Source organism: Anneissia japonica, unplaced genomic scaffold (assembly GCF_011630105.1).
Source record: "Anneissia japonica isolate Jap-2015-1 unplaced genomic scaffold, ASM1163010v1 scaffold1489_len2284818_cov182, whole genome shotgun sequence".
Classification (NCBI taxonomy): Eukaryota; Metazoa; Echinodermata; class Crinoidea; order Comatulida; family Comatulidae; genus Anneissia; species Anneissia japonica.
The window spans coordinates 295,647-312,965 of record NW_022698455.1 but is presented as its reverse complement, the minus strand read 5'-3'; the positions used below and the strand labels follow the sequence as shown (position 1 = coordinate 312,965).

Here is a 17,319-nt window from a genome sequence, read left to right as displayed (position 1 = left end):
ACTTATTTTATAGCCTGTCTCTTATACACATCTAGATGTGTATAAGAGACCGACAACAAATCGCGTCGGGCTGCGTCGGCCGACGCTGTCTGAGTTGGCCTTAAGTCTTCAGACTTCTGTTTTAACTAAGTGTTTAAAGTTCAGTACAGTAGTTTAAATTTATATTGTTGACAATTTACAGTACAGTACCTATTTTTATTCATTTAATGCTTCGACATTTTTTAGACAATTCTATTTTCCTATATTTTTGTATGTTCCTTGGATGCACCATACAATTCGTATGAGTGCCACTGTATCAAATGTGGATACAATAAATTTAAATTTAAATTGAAAAATCACCATCCTATAGCTGACTGGCCAGTATTAAGAGAATGTGATTACTTTGCTATTATCTTTTAACTGCATGTTTGCATAAGATTGGTGTTTACATGTATGAGAACAATGCACTTTAAATTTCCGCTATCTTTGGGGCTGAACATTGTTATGTCTTCCATAATAAAAAAAAAAATAGTCTACTACCTAATATACAGGAGTTTTTGATTTTGAGTTTAATCTTATGTTCTTCAATATGCAGATGTGTGTATTTATTGTATTGTATCTGGATTTGTCATAAAAAATTTTTCTTTCATAACAACATTCAGTATTACATTATATTACACTAAAAACATTTTATTATTCATTTCCATTCTACTAAATTTATTTTATTGCCGGATACGCCATCATAGGCATCCACACAACATAACATATACACTGGTTAAATGCAATGATAATAATAATGTGGGGGGGGGGGGGTAGTAACAAAATTATGCATGGCCTAATATCTAAACAATCGTTATTTTAGAAATGCACCAGGAGTCCATATTCAGTGAGCAATTCAATGAGTTTTCCTCCCAAAGTCCCTCAGCGTGGATCTTCTGGAAAATTTCTCCCTTTATTCAGACTCGGAGTACATCATCCGAGTTTGTTGAAGTGTGATGTCATCATTGCAAAGAAAGAGACAGGTCAATTAATGATGTTTAATATCAAAAGGCTGAAAATGAACATACATAAGAATCAAATATGAATGTAAGCCAAGAAAGTGGTGGCGTACGTGTTAACTTCAAACATTACATGTATGTGGATTTACCTATAGGGAAATGTTTTGTCTAATGGGATACAACATGCAATGTAATTTCTGAAGGAGGTATCTATTTAATGGATACTTTTACCCTGGGAGAAAAAAGCATGCTTGGTTTAATATTTTTGAAAATAAATCTGATAAATTTGAGGATTTTAGGCACTTTGAGAGGATGAAAAGGGCATTTATCAAGGGGTGGGGAAAGATTTTCCTCTTGTCCCCCGGTGTTTTTAATTCTAATTTCGTCGGAATTGATCCAAAATACCTAAAATGTGCAATTTTTTAGAGGAAATTGGCCTACTCTGATAAGAAATGCGCGAAATTTGAGATTTTTAGGCACTTTCAGGGGATGAAAAGGGAAAGAAAAAGAGGAGAGAAAAATAAAGACAAGAATAAAAAGGAAAATATCATAATGGTACGGTACAAGATCTTTGCATAGTGTCTACAGCCCTCGTTGGAGGAAGTAGACACAAAAACGCATGACTGCACATATTATGATTCCCCGTATTGTTGTAATGTTGCACCATGGAGTTAGTTCCCTGTTTGTACTTCACCGACCCCTAAAAGGTAGTTGCACTTATAACTCATTTCGGAAATCACGCAGAGCGCGTCAGTAGTTATTTTATAGCTCTACGAGACAACGATAACTTGGAATAATGGCTGCAGACACGACAGTACCTGTCAGGGACCACATGGATGACCCTATGACCAACTGGAGACACGGTAAACCGGATTTTGAGTTGGTTAATAAAAAATACATGGAAGAACGAACACGCAGCCATGCTCCTGGTTCTCTGGAGAAGATAGTAGAGAATCTTGTGAAAACTTGGGAAATGGAAAGCTCGCATAAAATGAGTGCAAAGGTATGAGTTGTCAAGTGTATTGATTATTAAACAAATTATTTACACAGGCCACTGGATAATATAAAATGAAACATACAGAAAAGGGTGAGGTACAAGACTGATATGTTAAAGCCTTTTCACAGTCTTTTATTTTTGCGAAATAGGCTATTTTTGTGATTTTGGTTCCAGAATATATGTATTTCTCTACCCACCGATTTTAAAAGTTCAAAAGCTACAAAGTATGAATTTCTCGATTCGGTAGAAAGTATAGTAGGATGTGGTCAGTGGCGTATCTGTCTTGATTAAATAAGACTTTGAAACCCCTAAATTGTCATATTTTCGAGGGGGGTGGGGGCTACGTCCCCTGGACCACTTTCTAAAGGGTTTTAGCGACGCCCGAAGACGTCCACATTTTTTTCTCGTCGGGGACATCAGCCCCCCCCCCCTTCTGTCGGGAAATCCTGATGTCGCCACTGGAACCCCCTTTTGGGACACCCCTATTCAGGGGACGGGGACACTTTTTGAGTGTGCCAAATGGCCAAAACACTCCTTTTAGGGGTGTTTATTTTTTTTTATTATTGTATCACAACACACAGCAGTCTTAAAATAAGAAATATTCATTTTTATAAATTTTGACCCATAATTATCTGAATTTATTTTTCCTTGCTTTTTCAGGATTCTATCCTATACCATAACATGCACCCTTAATTCTAAATCGTTACTCTATTCATCCTACTATCCAATAAAAAGCTCAATATTAAAAAAAAAAGAAAAAGAAAATTTTGGTCAGTAACATTGCATCACGAAATAAGATTGGCAACATATAAAACTATTGATGTTTTAATTAAATTTCTGCTGATTTCATATTATAAATAAATTTTTCATCGCTAATTATTGTTTTAAATTTGTTATAATTCTACTGTAACTGAATCTTATGTAAATAAAAATAAAATTATAAATGCATGCTATGGTTATGCAACAACATGCCAACAACACCTATTAAGGGGACAATTTCACGTTTTTGGTTTGGGGAATAGGGGTATCTCTATTCAAGGGACACAGACCTATTAAGGGGACATTTTTTAAGTTCCAAAGGTGTCCCCTTAATAGGGGTTTTACTGTATTTATAAAAAATATAATAAAAAAAGAATCAAACATTACACCCATAGAGTACTTTAAAATCTCATTTTCCTTGCATAATTAATGTCACTTTAATAACATTCTTCCTAAACTTAAAGTACTTGCGTCTGAAAACAAATAACAACATACGTTGGCCTGTTATTGTATTCTTTTCCAATCGATGATGAAACAAACTAAGTCAAATACACAACATAATTTTTCGTTTGTAACAATAAACCACATTTTTTTTTTACAAAATGCTCATTATAAGTAAAAAAAAATCATAAAATTTATCATCAAATTACACTATATAAAGCTTTATCTATAACACTATCAAATCTTATGTGACAAATTTAATGAACTGTCCATAGGCCTGTGATCATTTTTATGTCACACCATAGAGAAATTAGAACAGCACCACATCCATAATTCTTATTCTTATTCTTTATTCATCTTCCAGTCGCAGGCAAAAGGCTGAATTACAAGAGATTTACAAGTTACATTTACGTTAAGAGATTAAAAATTACAGTACCATTAAAAAAATTAAAACAGGAAAATATTAAAAGTTTGTAGGTAAAAATACATATATAATTAAATAGTTATAAATACAATAATGATAGTGAATATAAGTAATAAATACATTATAAAGGATGCTCAAGAGTCAAATTAAAAATACAATATTCAAAAAGGAGAAACCGTCAGTGGTTCAGGGGGAAGAACAATTGTTATCAAAATTTGCCTTAAAAAAAATTTAAAAAAAATATAAGGTAATACTATTAAGTGCATAATGGGAATTATGTCATATCATACCCATATATTGGCAAAGCATATGTGTTTATTACATAGAATTCGATAGTGTGGATGGAGATATGTAATTTCGGATATCACTGCATGTGCAAAATATGATAAAACCTGAAAAAAAATCAAATAAAGTTTATACTTGGATCATTGGCAGAGTACAGTGTTTGTTATATATTGTTTGAAGGTTTGCGTGGAGAAGTAATTATATATATTTAATCATTGCGGTACACCACGTAAGATAGTACCTTTTGATTGAGTTGCTTCAATCGTCTTCAGGAGAAAGAATAATATCTGCTATTATTCTCCTCAAGGCGATTAAAGCAATTCAATCGGAACGTCTAGACATTTTCAACCAACAACAATTCTTTTCAAAACTATCTACGTGGTTTACTGCAAGGATTAATACAATGATTGTGCTAGAAACTATTTTTGCTAGAAACTGTGTCCAGCTTTTGCTGAAACAAAGTACTTAGCATGTGTGTGGACACAAAAGAATACTTCCTTATTAGAAACACTCGCTTTAAGAAGTACTGTAAAATCATAAGACTATAATTATATACGAGAGGTATTAGAAGTTTTAAACGAATATTCGTCCAATATACAGTATTTCATTTACATATAGCATACAGTGCTTATTTTTGTGGACATTTTGGTTCAGTACAATTATCAACAGTTTCACAAGTGTACAAACAGTACGCTAGTGGGAGGGGTAGACATATTACGAAAATGTTTATAATGAACATTTCCGCTAAGCCCCTGGCACTTGCATATTGTTGCTAAGGCGACAGTGTTAAAACATACGCGAATACGTGCGTTTTGTAGTACAACACGTGTTGTTTGTGAGACGCGTGCGTGTTCCTAGCGCTGTTCTGTTTAGGCTAAAGCCTTGTGTTTACACAATAGGTTTACCGATGATCTCCAGTCGTGCGTCTACACGATTACGGCTAATTTCCCACACGGCAGCAAACGGTTAGCAGGATCCGGACGGCAGCAAACGGTTAGCTGTCGTGCGTCCATGTGAGAAAATCCCGATCCGGATACCAACAATATGATGATCGAATCACTGGCTAATAAGAAACTGGAAATTGTAAACGCGTACGTGTGATTGGTTGATGATAGAAACGCCCTCAACTTGCTAACCGATAGCGCTTGCTAACTGTTAGCGGTATCCGGATACTGCTAGCGGTATCCGGATACTGCTAACGGTTAGCGCTAACCGATCGGGCGTTCTCACGCAGGTGCTAACGGTTAGCTCCCGATCCGGATACTAGGGCTCTCGTGAGAACCAGGATAAAAGAATTATTGGTTGTACCAGGAAGTCATGTGATTAAAACTGACCTGAAAAAAATGCACACATTGCTGCTTGTTTGAAACCCTGTCAAAAAAGTTAAAAACGGAATTGATAAAATCATAATTCAAATAATAATAATGGTATTCCCGCTGTTTATCAACAGCGACTTCCAGCGATGACTCACACATGTCAAACAACAGCTAATTTGCATAAAAATCACGCCGATAATCTATGTTGACACCGCTGCGATGCAGAAGTAACTGCGTAGGTCATCGCGGTTACTGATTCGTTATGTGGAGTTAACTCCGTTTACTACGGTGGCTGATTTCCGCCAAACAGTAATACAAAAATTAAAAAAATATTAGGGCGTTCTAACGCCCTATTTACGGCGTTATATCGCCCTAATTACGGCGTTTCAACGTCCTATTTACGGCGTTATAACGCCCAAGTTTGGCGGAAATCAACCACCGTACCGTAATTTTCCTATTGTTTAGCTTCACGATTTCTATTTTCGCAAATGATAATTTTTATTGTAGGATTGGAAAACTGTAAATCTTGAAAAGTACGAATTTATCGTGAATGGGGGAAGGCCATTGAATGTAGCAGATAACATAGAGATGGGTAACTACAACATGCTTCTGAGTGAGTGTCCATTGTACAATAAAGAAGGACAGAACAACGAGACTTCACACACAGTCTTTAAAGAGGCTTTTCCTGAAGGATTTGCATGGGAACTATTGGAGGTTTTGTCAGGTGAGTGAATACCTGATAACTATGGGGAGATTGATATTCAATTACGTGTTGAAAAAAAACCCCCTTGCGGTGATATAGTACTTGCGCGCTAACAAAGACAATGCCTACCAAGGCTACACCACCGGTGGACAGGGAAGTTTTATCAGGCTTATAAATTAATAACTCAGGTCAAAAAACCAACAGATACGGTATTTAATACAATTTAAATTGTTTCATAACAAGTTTTGTTTCGATATTCTCATAGAATATCGAACCAAATGAATGAAATGAATAGATCAATTTTAGTGGGTCACTTTATCAATAATGTTATTTATCACAACACAAACCCTGCGTCTGGTGTACACAATTTTTGTTTGAAGATTACAAGTCACATGTTTATCTTTTTTGCATTGTTTGGGAACTGTTTTCAATACGAGGTACGCATACTAGACCTGTCCCTTGTGATTTTATGGCCACTTTTCATTGGTACACCGACGAAACACAATGAAAGAATATCAAAATATACTGTGTAACCATAGAGAAAATACCTCTATGGTGTAACTAAAACTTGTCGGCAAACTTGTTTTGTCAATTCTTTGTGTTTCGTCAATAGCCTTTCTCTTCTCTCGGTATCAGACTGTGCAATATAATGTATGTAATGTAATTGGATTTATAGAGCGTTTTATACCAAGCTGTGCTTGAAAGTTCCTCTTTTGGCATACGGTACTATATTATGTCGTTCCATAGATAATGTCAGTCAACAACACTTTCATTAGACAGGAAAATACCAGCATCAGATCTTGTATACACAATATAATTATATCAAGCCGCTAAATCTAGAAATGGCCAGACTATTTCCATTTATTTATTTTAATGATTCAATTCAATTCATTTCAATAATGATGGCAATGATAGAGGCCAGTCAGGTTCACATTATGTTATCACTAATCATAATCATAATGATCATGGAGAACGACTGAATTATCGTGACAAAAATTATGCTAATAGTGATTGTACACAAGTTACACATACAATTACATTATTGTCGTTATGTCTTTCATTAAGGGCCACCGAAGGTAACGTTCACTTGGCGACATTGGGCGAATTGGAGTGGACCATACAGAGGTAATGAACCAACGAATGAACCCATCGAGATGACCGGATGTTGCATCGCGACAGTTGATGACGCGCTCAAAATTGAAAAGCTGGAAATATTCTACGATCCAAACCCAATGATGGCAACGTTGACAAAATTTAAGTCTAGCAATTGCCCAGTTGCTAATTGAATTGGTTACGGGCAGGGGCTCATTAATTTTCTTTTTTCAGAATTTCAAAAAACATTTGTTTTTTTTTATATTTATTTTTATTACACCCTTTTATCTTTAAACAAATAAGTTTGCAAACAAGGTATTTAATACGTCTAGGCTATTCTAAAATAATTTCGTTCGAGATTTAAGATTTGATTAATGTGTCTTTTTAAAAATTACTTTAGAAAATTGAAATAACTCTTATGTTTATAATGATATTAATATTAATGATATTAATATTAACCTAATACGAATAATTAATAATAATAATAATAATAATAATAATAATAATAATTATTATTATTATTATTATTATTATTATTATTATTATTATTGTTATTATTATTATTATTTTTATTATTATTATTATACAGAAATGTGTATCGCACTTTTTGCAAAGGGATAGGCAATCAATGCAATAATGCAGTAGGCCACTTTATTTTAATTGCTTAATTTGTATTTTTGACAGATGTGATGCACCTAAAAATCATATATCTGCTCTTATATCTTTGGGACTGAGTTCTCACCAGCATGTTAGGAGTGGTAGTAGACTACACAAAAGATATATGGTCCCTGTAGTACTAGCTAGAGTAGGCCTGGCTAGGCTAGCTCCACCTAGGTCCACTATTATAGTATTAGTAGGCCTCTAGTCGTGCGTAGTGATAATCTTCTGAAGTTTTTCGTTATTTCTTTTAACCTTTGTGTTGCTGTTATAAAATATCACGGCAATATCGGTTTTCGCATATTTTATAGGAATCTCTAAAAGTTCATCACCAACCCTCGCTCGATCGCGAGAATTTTGGACATGGCGGTTTAGGGTTGGCACGGTGGGTTTACGGAAGGGCCAAATGCATCGGGGACCACGCACACCACTGGGGGTCTCGGACCGAGGAGGGGTAAAAACCCGCCTAAAATTCGGGCAGATAATATCGTGTTATAGCTATATGAATGTACCCGTGAATCCTCGGTGTACGAAAACCAAATCTTCCCCAAAAATTGTAAGTGTTATAGTGATTTTAAAATACAAGCTTAATCAAACAAATATTTGTAAAAACTATGGAATTTCTGCTCTGTTAAACCATTTGAACAGCACGCGAATCGAACCAAAATTTTGTAGACAGTTACGATTCAAAAGATTGGACCCCAGATGTTTTACGTTCGATAGGTGTTTAATTATAATTTTTCTGTTTTTATTAAACATAATTTACAGTACTGTATTACGTATTTCAATCATTTATAAATAAATAATTATATCATTGTGTAACTTTTCAAATAAAAGTGATACTATGAGCTGGAAAAATTGGTATTCTTTTCACTCTACTCACGTTATTTGAATGACCACACTTGACAAAGTACTTCGATGGCCGCGGCTATGCCGAAACATCACAGAGCTTTCTTGCTAAAACTAGCACTCATCTGCTACGAAACCAAAACAAAACGCCGAAACATCATAGCCTTCTTGCTAAAACTAGCACTCATCTACCACGAAACCAAAACGATAATCTTCTAGGCCTAAGCCTGTATTTTTTCAGGATACTCAATCATACTCAATAGATGTTTTCTGTCCAAGTTATTCACACGATATTGACAACCTTATATATACGTGCAAGCAGGTAGGACTATCGGGTATCACCTGTACGTCTTGATATTATCTTTTTACTTGAACTTAGTTGTAGTTAGTTTAAGTGGGTGTTACTGTTTCTTGTTCTTGTTATTACTCTTAATTAATTTTTAATTATGGTTGTATTGTACTTGCCTCATTTTGGCCCCTATTTTGTAACAAACACCTTCGGGCTTCATGAGAGTTAATTTTTTGTCATGCTTTTATTCTTGTCTGACGAAATAAAGAATTTTGTATTTGTATTTATAGAGTGGTTTTGTTAACCTTTTAGATCGTAAAAATGGTAGATCGTAAAGTGGCCGATATGATCAGATTTCTTGAAACGAGTGACCGTGATTGATGGAATTACGCAGTATGATAGAAACCTAACCTATGAACAACACGGTTTCATATATTTAATAGGCCTACACATTTCACGAATTTCCCCATCACTTTTCCTCAAAAACGTTTCATACTATTAATTTTCCAAGCATTCTCCTCAATGTACCAATGGTTACAGTCAAATATCGTCAGAAAAAAAGCCTCTGATAGCAAATGTTTTGTCCTCAAACACGATGGCATAAGACCGGTCGTTAGCGATCAACATTGTGACCAGCAGACGAAACAAAAACCACAAAGAAAGCATTAAACATGGACAGTTCAAAGAAATCTAGTTGGGAAACAAATGTTTCTTTTAAAGAAGATTAATTCTAAGATAAAAATGAGCATTTCTTACGTCGCTCTGGGAAGAACATCATTCCAAAACTTAGCTGAAGCAATTGAAAAGACCTTTCATATTAAATCGAGGTATATGACGGCAAAAGGAGGTATATGAACCAGCCTGATATGAACGGCGATAATTACCATGGGGATATTGTTGATTAGCGATAAGAGACTAAATGAAAGCAGAGGTGGTTACAAGATTAAATAATAATATTCAATTTGGATTATTTTTTTAATAAATAAAAAATATATATAAAAAATATATATTTTTATTTTCAAACATTGTTAACAATGAATTAAGTTAATAATAATAATTAAAAAAACTCGTTTCTGCCACCAAACACGCATGGACCGACACACCCTCACACTGGACACCAATAAGAAACATATTCATAAATTAGGAATGAAAAATTTCATTTATTTAATAATGGGTCCTTACCTTTTATTCAAAATGGATTGTGTGAGTGATTACCGGTATTGAAAATTAATTCTAAAATTAGGCCTCTTATAAATACAATTAAATTCCCAATATACGGACACTGATTTCTAAACGGAACTACTGTTGGTACCCCAACAATTTTGCATGTTTTTGATTACAAACAGTACTAATTTTCTGAGCCCGTCAAACCCCCTGAAAGTGTAATAACGAAAAATGACGACAAATAATTGTGTGTGTATGGTAAACTAAAAAGTATAAACATATCTTATAAACTTGTTGCAATATAATTGGTCAAAAAAACCTATTATTTTATATGTTGCAGTTTATTTTGAATTACATATTCATGTATATGTTAAAGTGTACAAAGTTGTCTACCCCTCCTTCTAGCGTACTTTTTGTAGGCCAACACTTGTGAAAATATTGATATTGTGAAAGGCCATTATAGCATTTTAAAATCACTTGCGATGCAAAATGCTAGGGCCAACTTTTTCATACTCTTGTTTAGTGATCCGCATTTGTGGGAATGACGAATGTGAGGCTAGGATTGATCCGCCTATCCATACTGAATATTTTCTCGTCGGTGTTGCAATTATATATTTTTTTCATTGCAGCCAGAGCCAACGCTGACATTTCCTTACGCATTCTCTTAGTTAATCCAGGAAACAATGTATTTCCACCTGACAGAATCATTTTTCTCAGAGTTTTACACGAACGTCAACATCACATTTCAGTATGTTAATATTTATGCACCGATACTTCTTGGAAATTCGTTTTCCCTACTGTCCTTTCCACCTCCAAAATACTGGGCGCTACGACATCCTTCCTCTTAGCTTGTTGCTGTTTTAAAGACTTTTTACTCCTGAAATTCGGTTAGGGGAAACCAATCGTGTGCAACGGTATAAAACACGACCGAATCACACTATCAGCTTATGTGTCACTTTATTGTGTACAGTGAGGGTGGTGGTCAAGTGTGGGGTCCACTCTTGACCATTACCTAGGAATACAATTTCAAAAAATTCTATTTTATCAGAATCACAATCGTGATAAGTACGGAAGAGCTTGGAAAAGTTGTAAAATTTTGGGATGATAGGCCTAATAAAGAACATTGGACATAAGAAGAACAAATGAAGAGGAACTTTATGTTGAAAAAATAAATCTAATTACATTATAAAAAGAAAACAAAAAAGTAGATTAGGGAGATGCTTATGCATGACATACTCCTTCTTAACTAAGGACTTACTGCCAACAATAATGACTCGTAGTTTTTTTTTTTCAAGTTGTGTATTTGTTGCAGCATTGTATCTCTTGTTCAAAATTCAATGCGACGTAGCACAATTCTTTCATGTCTCGCACTCCCGTTCCGCTGAAAGAAAATGATACCAGTTAACTTAAATGACCTTTACATACTATCGATCTTCAACAGCTGACCAATCGGAAGAGGGCCAGAAGCGATCAACTTCAACTCACCCAGAGAAAGTTAAAAACAAAAATTTCTATGAATTTATGGAACATCAGAGAGTAATTTTTGAGTAATGATTTAACATGACGGTCTATGCATCAAGAGCTGAAAATAAGTTTCTCACCTCAACCCACCGTGACTCCTTTCGCTCTCGACCCATCAACCGTTTATGATTAGATCGTGTTCTTAAGGCCAAATATCCTCTTCGATAAAGTGATATTAAGACAAATAAAATTTCTAAATAAATATTGTATTAGTACTAAATCATGTGCATGTCTTGCGCAGTCAACAGCTCAGTTTGTGGTTGAAGTGGGTGAGGTGGTCACAGGAAAAAAAATCTGGTGTAGAAATAATAGAAGTTTAAAATGTTTTAATATACCTGTCGTTGTAAATGAGTATTATCTTTCTTCGAGTATCTTCATCAAGTAGTTCGTCAAATCACGTCCAGCTATATCCGTTCTAATGACTGCATCTGGTAAAGAATATCCTTCATAAATTGGCACCGTCTGGCTAACGCCGTCTCCCGAATCTAACACAATTCCTGTAAATCCGACCTGAAGCGTAGAGAGAGACCGGACTGCTTGTATGGCACTATACATAACAGGACATTTGAATGTTTCGAACATAATCTATAAAATAATAATATACATATTATTAAAAATGTTAGCATCTAAGACTAGGTACAGGCTGCAGTAGCGGATCCAGGAATTCGAAACAGAGGGGGCCCAGAAAAGGACTTTTACGGACGGAGGGTCTAGACCACCTCAGCCCCAACATGGTTGGGGCTGAGGTAAAAAAATTTTGGCCCCTCTAGATGACACCATTGAACAAAACAGTTTTGTTCAATTTCAAGAATTGAGCTTAAACACAGGAAGTCTACCGTTGAGGAGCATTTTGAATGTTCTATGATGGTAAGGGTGAGTTTATAACTGAGGAACAATACGTAATTCGAGGGAACTATTACTTTTTAAGTAGTGTATTATTACATGGTTTTTCGATATCTTTTATCATGATGTTTAATTAGCTATAGAAAAAAAACTGTCATCATAGAGTAATACTTGATACCATAAATAGCGTCCCCATCTTTAATTATTTTGTAACTATTAAACAATAGGCCTATGATTTAAACTATCAAATAATGAATTAGACCCGACCCCAATCGCAAGGGGCCTCGCGTAAGTCAGGTTAAGGGCAACATTGACCGAAACTAAATGATATGGCAGTGATGGCGCCAGGATCTACCCGAGAGGTCTAAAGGCCCCGACGGTGTGGGGGGGGGGCTAGGCGAGCGAAGCGATCCTCACTTGGCTGGGGGTAGCCGCCTAGGGGTCACAGGTTGGGGGAAGCTACGGATATTTGTCGAATTTTGGTAAATTTTTATTAGTTATTTGATAGGCATCAAGCTACCGTAATATGACTTTATGTAGGCCTATGTTTTTTAATGTCGAAATTCCAAAACCGATTTTTTAAAATAAAACAACGAGAAACAAAGAGTAGGCCTATGCAATGTAACCAACTAACTTATTTTCAAATCCGTTTTACATTTTATATTATTAAAAAAAACCACCCTATTACAGTACAATAGGCCTACTACGCTCCCATCATGGCGAAATCCAGGTTTTTCATAATCCATGTGATTGTGAATTATTAACAACAAAATTACGAATAAGAATTCTATTGAATTGTAAGGCCACTAATCTGTGACATCATTATACTGTCACGCCAATATTGATCCGGGCCAAAAAAATAATCTTTTGCAGTGACAAAATAATTCGTAGGCCTGTTAAGCTTTTGTGGACGTGGTTGGCTTAGGTTTGGGCCTAAAATGGACCACAATACTGATTTATTCGTTTTAAATATTCCATATTATTGTGTGGGGTATGTCATACAATAGTTGTTCTATTATATGAAAATAAAGGGGTCAATAATTTCTTTGAAATGATTGCTCATGTATTTCGTCGTGGCGTTAAGCAAGCACACAACCAAAACAAAACAAGGTAAAAAATAAAGTAAAGCGGACCAATACGATTTACGATCATATCCTTTAACTTCTTTTTCTAACTTTTACACCAAAGAGTTTACTAGGAGCGAAGATCGAAAACAACATACCAATTTTTGTAGCTGTGTATACTCGATTGCACAACGGATGTAAAAATATTATATAAGAGATGAAATATTTATCTATCGTTTGATTAAAAACAAATCGCTAAAAAAAAGTACAGGCTATAACTACTAAATAGATGCCGGACCGATTTTGGCTTATGTGGACTACATTTGGCAGGTAATTTTAAAGCCAAATCGGTCCGGCGTACCGATTTTGGCCCCGGACCAAATTTTTCCTGACATACGATTAATTAAGAAAACACAATGTCACCGGGAACGTCAAAAGCTTTTAATTGAAAGCGAAGTTATAAATTTTGGAAATTTTGCCTGAAATCTGTAAACCACGAGGTTGCGCCCCGATCAAGATGTATTCCAAGCATCATGAGGATATCCAAACGAGCATTTGTCATAGTAGAACGTAAACCATTTTAATTAGTCCCATTGAACAGGGGCGGATCCAGAATTTTTTAAACGGAGAGAGGGCATTTGTATTTAAAAAAAAATTCAATACATAATATTAATATGCACTGACATTTTAAAAAATAGTGTCATAACGCTGTTTTGACACTTGACACTGTTCTGCTGACTTACATTCCAATAGATGTTTGAACGTAATTAATTCATTATGAAGAAGAATATCTGTTGTTTCATTAGCTTAATTCAATGTGAAAAGTAATATATACGGTAGTCGGATAACTTACAATAAAACGGCACGTGAATTTATGTTCTTAACACAAACGGTACCGTACACAAATAGGTCAATGAAGGCGATAGGGTTGCTAAACGAACAGACATGTAAAAATATTTTTTTAATTTTTTTTATTCCTCGACGGAATGTATTCGTCTTCCCCGACGAGGGAGATATAGCCCCAGCCCCCTCTGGCGCCACCACTGTGATATGGGGCATTTTATATTTTCTTGTGCCCCGGCCGAGTTCTTCTAACTGTACCTGTGTCATTTTCTCTTTGGCTTCGGATTGAGCGGTGCCTCTGTCAGCAAGATTGGGTGTTTCTCCGGGTCACCTTTTAGCTCGTTGTAGGTATAGTGCCAAATCATTTCCATGTCATTCCAGTTAGTTACTATGTTCGATGAGATATTTAAGTGTCAAGATACCTTGTTTGCTCTGAGCTTCATCCCCAAAATAGGTGTCCTTCTGATCTTTATCAACCATTACTTCCTGCAGTACAATTTACATCACCGTCATTATTATAGTAAGAAAAGTTTTCATCATCATCATCATCATCATCATCATCATCATCAATATTAACAGCATGTATACTAATGATCTGACTCCGTTGTTAGATAGATACTTCCCAGAATGATGCTGTTGTGACAACAGCGAAAGCTCGGACTTAGATCTAAACCAAGACTCTGTAAGGTAGCATTTTGATTACCATCATCATTATTACAAAATTGCACCATTTTCATCATTCAAAACATAAATCACACTAACTATTAGGATACTGATGATTACAAAGACAACAATATCTTTCAATTTCATAACTATATTTACCTGGTGTCGTAGCCTGCCGGTAAATGAAGGAAACACAGCTTTCGGAGAATCGTCCCTGCGAATCCAGCTTTACACGTTCCCGATCCATTGTCAATTGTCAAGGTAACGTCTTCACTGCTCATGTTGCTTAATGGAGTAAACTTTCTAAATAACAATTTAGGTACGTGCAGCACAATGCCATTTCTCTTGTTCTTATCTTTTACCGGTGAAAAATCGAACAATTATTTATCAAAAACTAAGCCCTATTATAATTAATTTAGCAATTTTATTCATTAGAAAATAATTGTTACAAAATACGGTACATATCTCACATAGACCTACAAAACTTACAATTATACATTAAACGTAGATGCAATCTGGTCCATCTGATTTAAGCTCCGAATAGCCTTTGAAAGGCAAGATGTATCTTAAAAGTTTTAAACGTTTATTTTTTTTCTGACGTGCCTTTAATATTCATTCTGTTACAATTTTATTTATGTTTGGACAGTGGTGTAACACCTCTGAGCTCTCACTGGCTAAAACCAGAGGGTCACAGACCTTAATGGCTTCGGGATATTACTCGGTTGCTCTATGGGAAAATTAATAATAGCCTACCGTTAAAAAAAATAAAATAAAAAGAACGCTTGCCCCAGGTAATAAGGTTCGAAGAAGCCTTAGCCAGGGGCCTCATGCCTTTGTTACGCCGGAGGGCTTCTGAGTTACAGTACTTTTGCTCAAGCACTTACTATATAAGAATTCAGTGATTAACTGTATAATCGTCTATCCGTGCTTGTTGTTCTTAGCTCAACAATGACATATGGTAATGTTTCCTTTAAAACATAAATACTTTGATACTTGGCCTTTGTTCAAAATGTATTAGTTTAACATGGACAATAGGAATATACGCCCTACCTTTATAAACTACCATAAATCTTTTTAACGTGAGGCGATAAACAAATATTCCACAAAAAATTATAATAAATCTATCACGTAGATGAAAATCATTAAAAACATTTTACCAATGTTCTAATTGTTAGAGTCGTATTTATATTGTTCTATTTACTTTGTTAATTTTTCAAGACAATTGAATGTTTAAACATATTATTTAATAACTGAATATAGTGACTCATATAACAAAGGTCAGGGAAAAGAGGAAGGATACGAGGTGCAAAAAGTCCGGAAATGATCTCATGTTGCAAGTGGAAGCGACTGAGGTCCAAAGTTTCCGTGCAATAAAAGAAAGTATATTGGCCCGTTTTTACAAGTTTGAGGCGAGAACAACAAGTACTGTATAATACAAAAAGGAGCACTTGAGTTCATAACTCCACCACACCACTTTACGTTTGTGATCTTCGACCTTTTACATCAAAATATAATAAAAGTACAATTTTTTTGTTTTCTGAAAAGGGGGGAGGGAAGGGGGGTTTTGGGGTGCAAGGTCCCAGACGAGAGCAAAGTGGGCGTGGTCGGGTGTCGATTAAAATGTTTCGAAAGTGGTCCAGGATGCGCAGCCTGCAATGATTGTGATTTTTCTTCTTTTCTGGGGGTGGGGGGGGAGAGAAAAAGATTGTCTGGGGATGCCCCACCCCCGTAGTGCCGCCACTGAAACGATGATTCATTAATTTTTTTTTTTGCATAGTCCTAATAATTCTGGGGTGAAGTTGTATTAGCTTAGTGGTTAAGATGATTGCTTTATAACTGCAGGTTCCCATGACTAAACGCAACTCCAATCCCAAGCTTTATAAAGACACATAACCATTTTCCACATTATCAAAATTGTATGTGACAAACTTGTTTGACGTGCCCATATATGGACATGTCATATTACACCCAAATATGGGCATACCACATTTTATTTGTCAGAGCTTTAGTTTGTAAATTATCGCTAAGTTCTGTAATTGACGAGTTACTTGCTGTTGGATGTGGACGAAATAAAAAAAACCATCAAACTGACCATTTTGTGAAAATTGCTGAAAGTTTCATAGCCAAGTGGATTGTTAAAGCAAGGTAATTTAACAAAAGGACGCACATCTCGGGACATCAAAGGCATTCTGATCGGATTTTCTCTGCTGTTCCGTTTTAATTTTAAATAGTTTTGCATTATGTGGCCGTTTGCTGTTTTATGGGTTTTTCCCATTTGCCTTTCAAACTTTTATATTAGTTAAGAATCTCTATTGAGATCCAGCGTCGCCATTGATGCACGGTAGAGATTGCATCTTTAGATCTCCGATCTTGTTCACAAATTCACGGGCTAGAGCTGTCTCGTAAGAATGACAAAACATTCTCTGTATCTA

The 17,319-nt window shown here is 35.4% G+C and overlaps 1 protein-coding gene and 1 pseudogene across 1 annotated transcript; one reads left to right on the top strand and one right to left on the bottom strand.

Moving 5' to 3' along the window:
• Window positions 1-1,685: 1,685 nt before the first annotated feature.
• LOC117102549 (pathogen-related protein-like) lies at window positions 1,686-9,072 on the top strand. Its single transcript, XM_033242840.1, has 3 exons — window positions 1,686-1,980; window positions 5,707-5,923; window positions 6,968-9,072. Exons 1-3 carry the CDS (start codon window positions 1,774-1,776, stop codon window positions 7,186-7,188), a joined length of 645 nt encoding a protein of 214 aa, XP_033098731.1. The 5' UTR covers window positions 1,686-1,773; the 3' UTR covers window positions 7,189-9,072.
• A 2,171-nt stretch (window positions 9,073-11,243) lies between these two features.
• On the bottom strand, window positions 11,244-15,168 carry LOC117102625 (annotated as a pseudogene).
• Window positions 15,169-17,319: the final 2,151 nt, after the last annotated feature.

Bases quoted from the DNA above. Each gene is read 5' to 3' on its own strand.
- LOC117102549 (XM_033242840.1), top strand. From the start codon at position 1,774: ATGGCTGCAGACACGACAGTACCTGTCAGGGACCACATGGATGACCCT. The intron at 1,981-5,706 runs GTATGAGTTGTC...TTTTTATTGTAG, and splicing joins CGCATAAAATGAGTGCAAAG to GATTGGAAAACTGTAAATCT. The intron at 5,924-6,967 runs GTGAGTGAATAC...TCTTTCATTAAG, and splicing joins ACTATTGGAGGTTTTGTCAG to GGCCACCGAAGGTAACGTTC.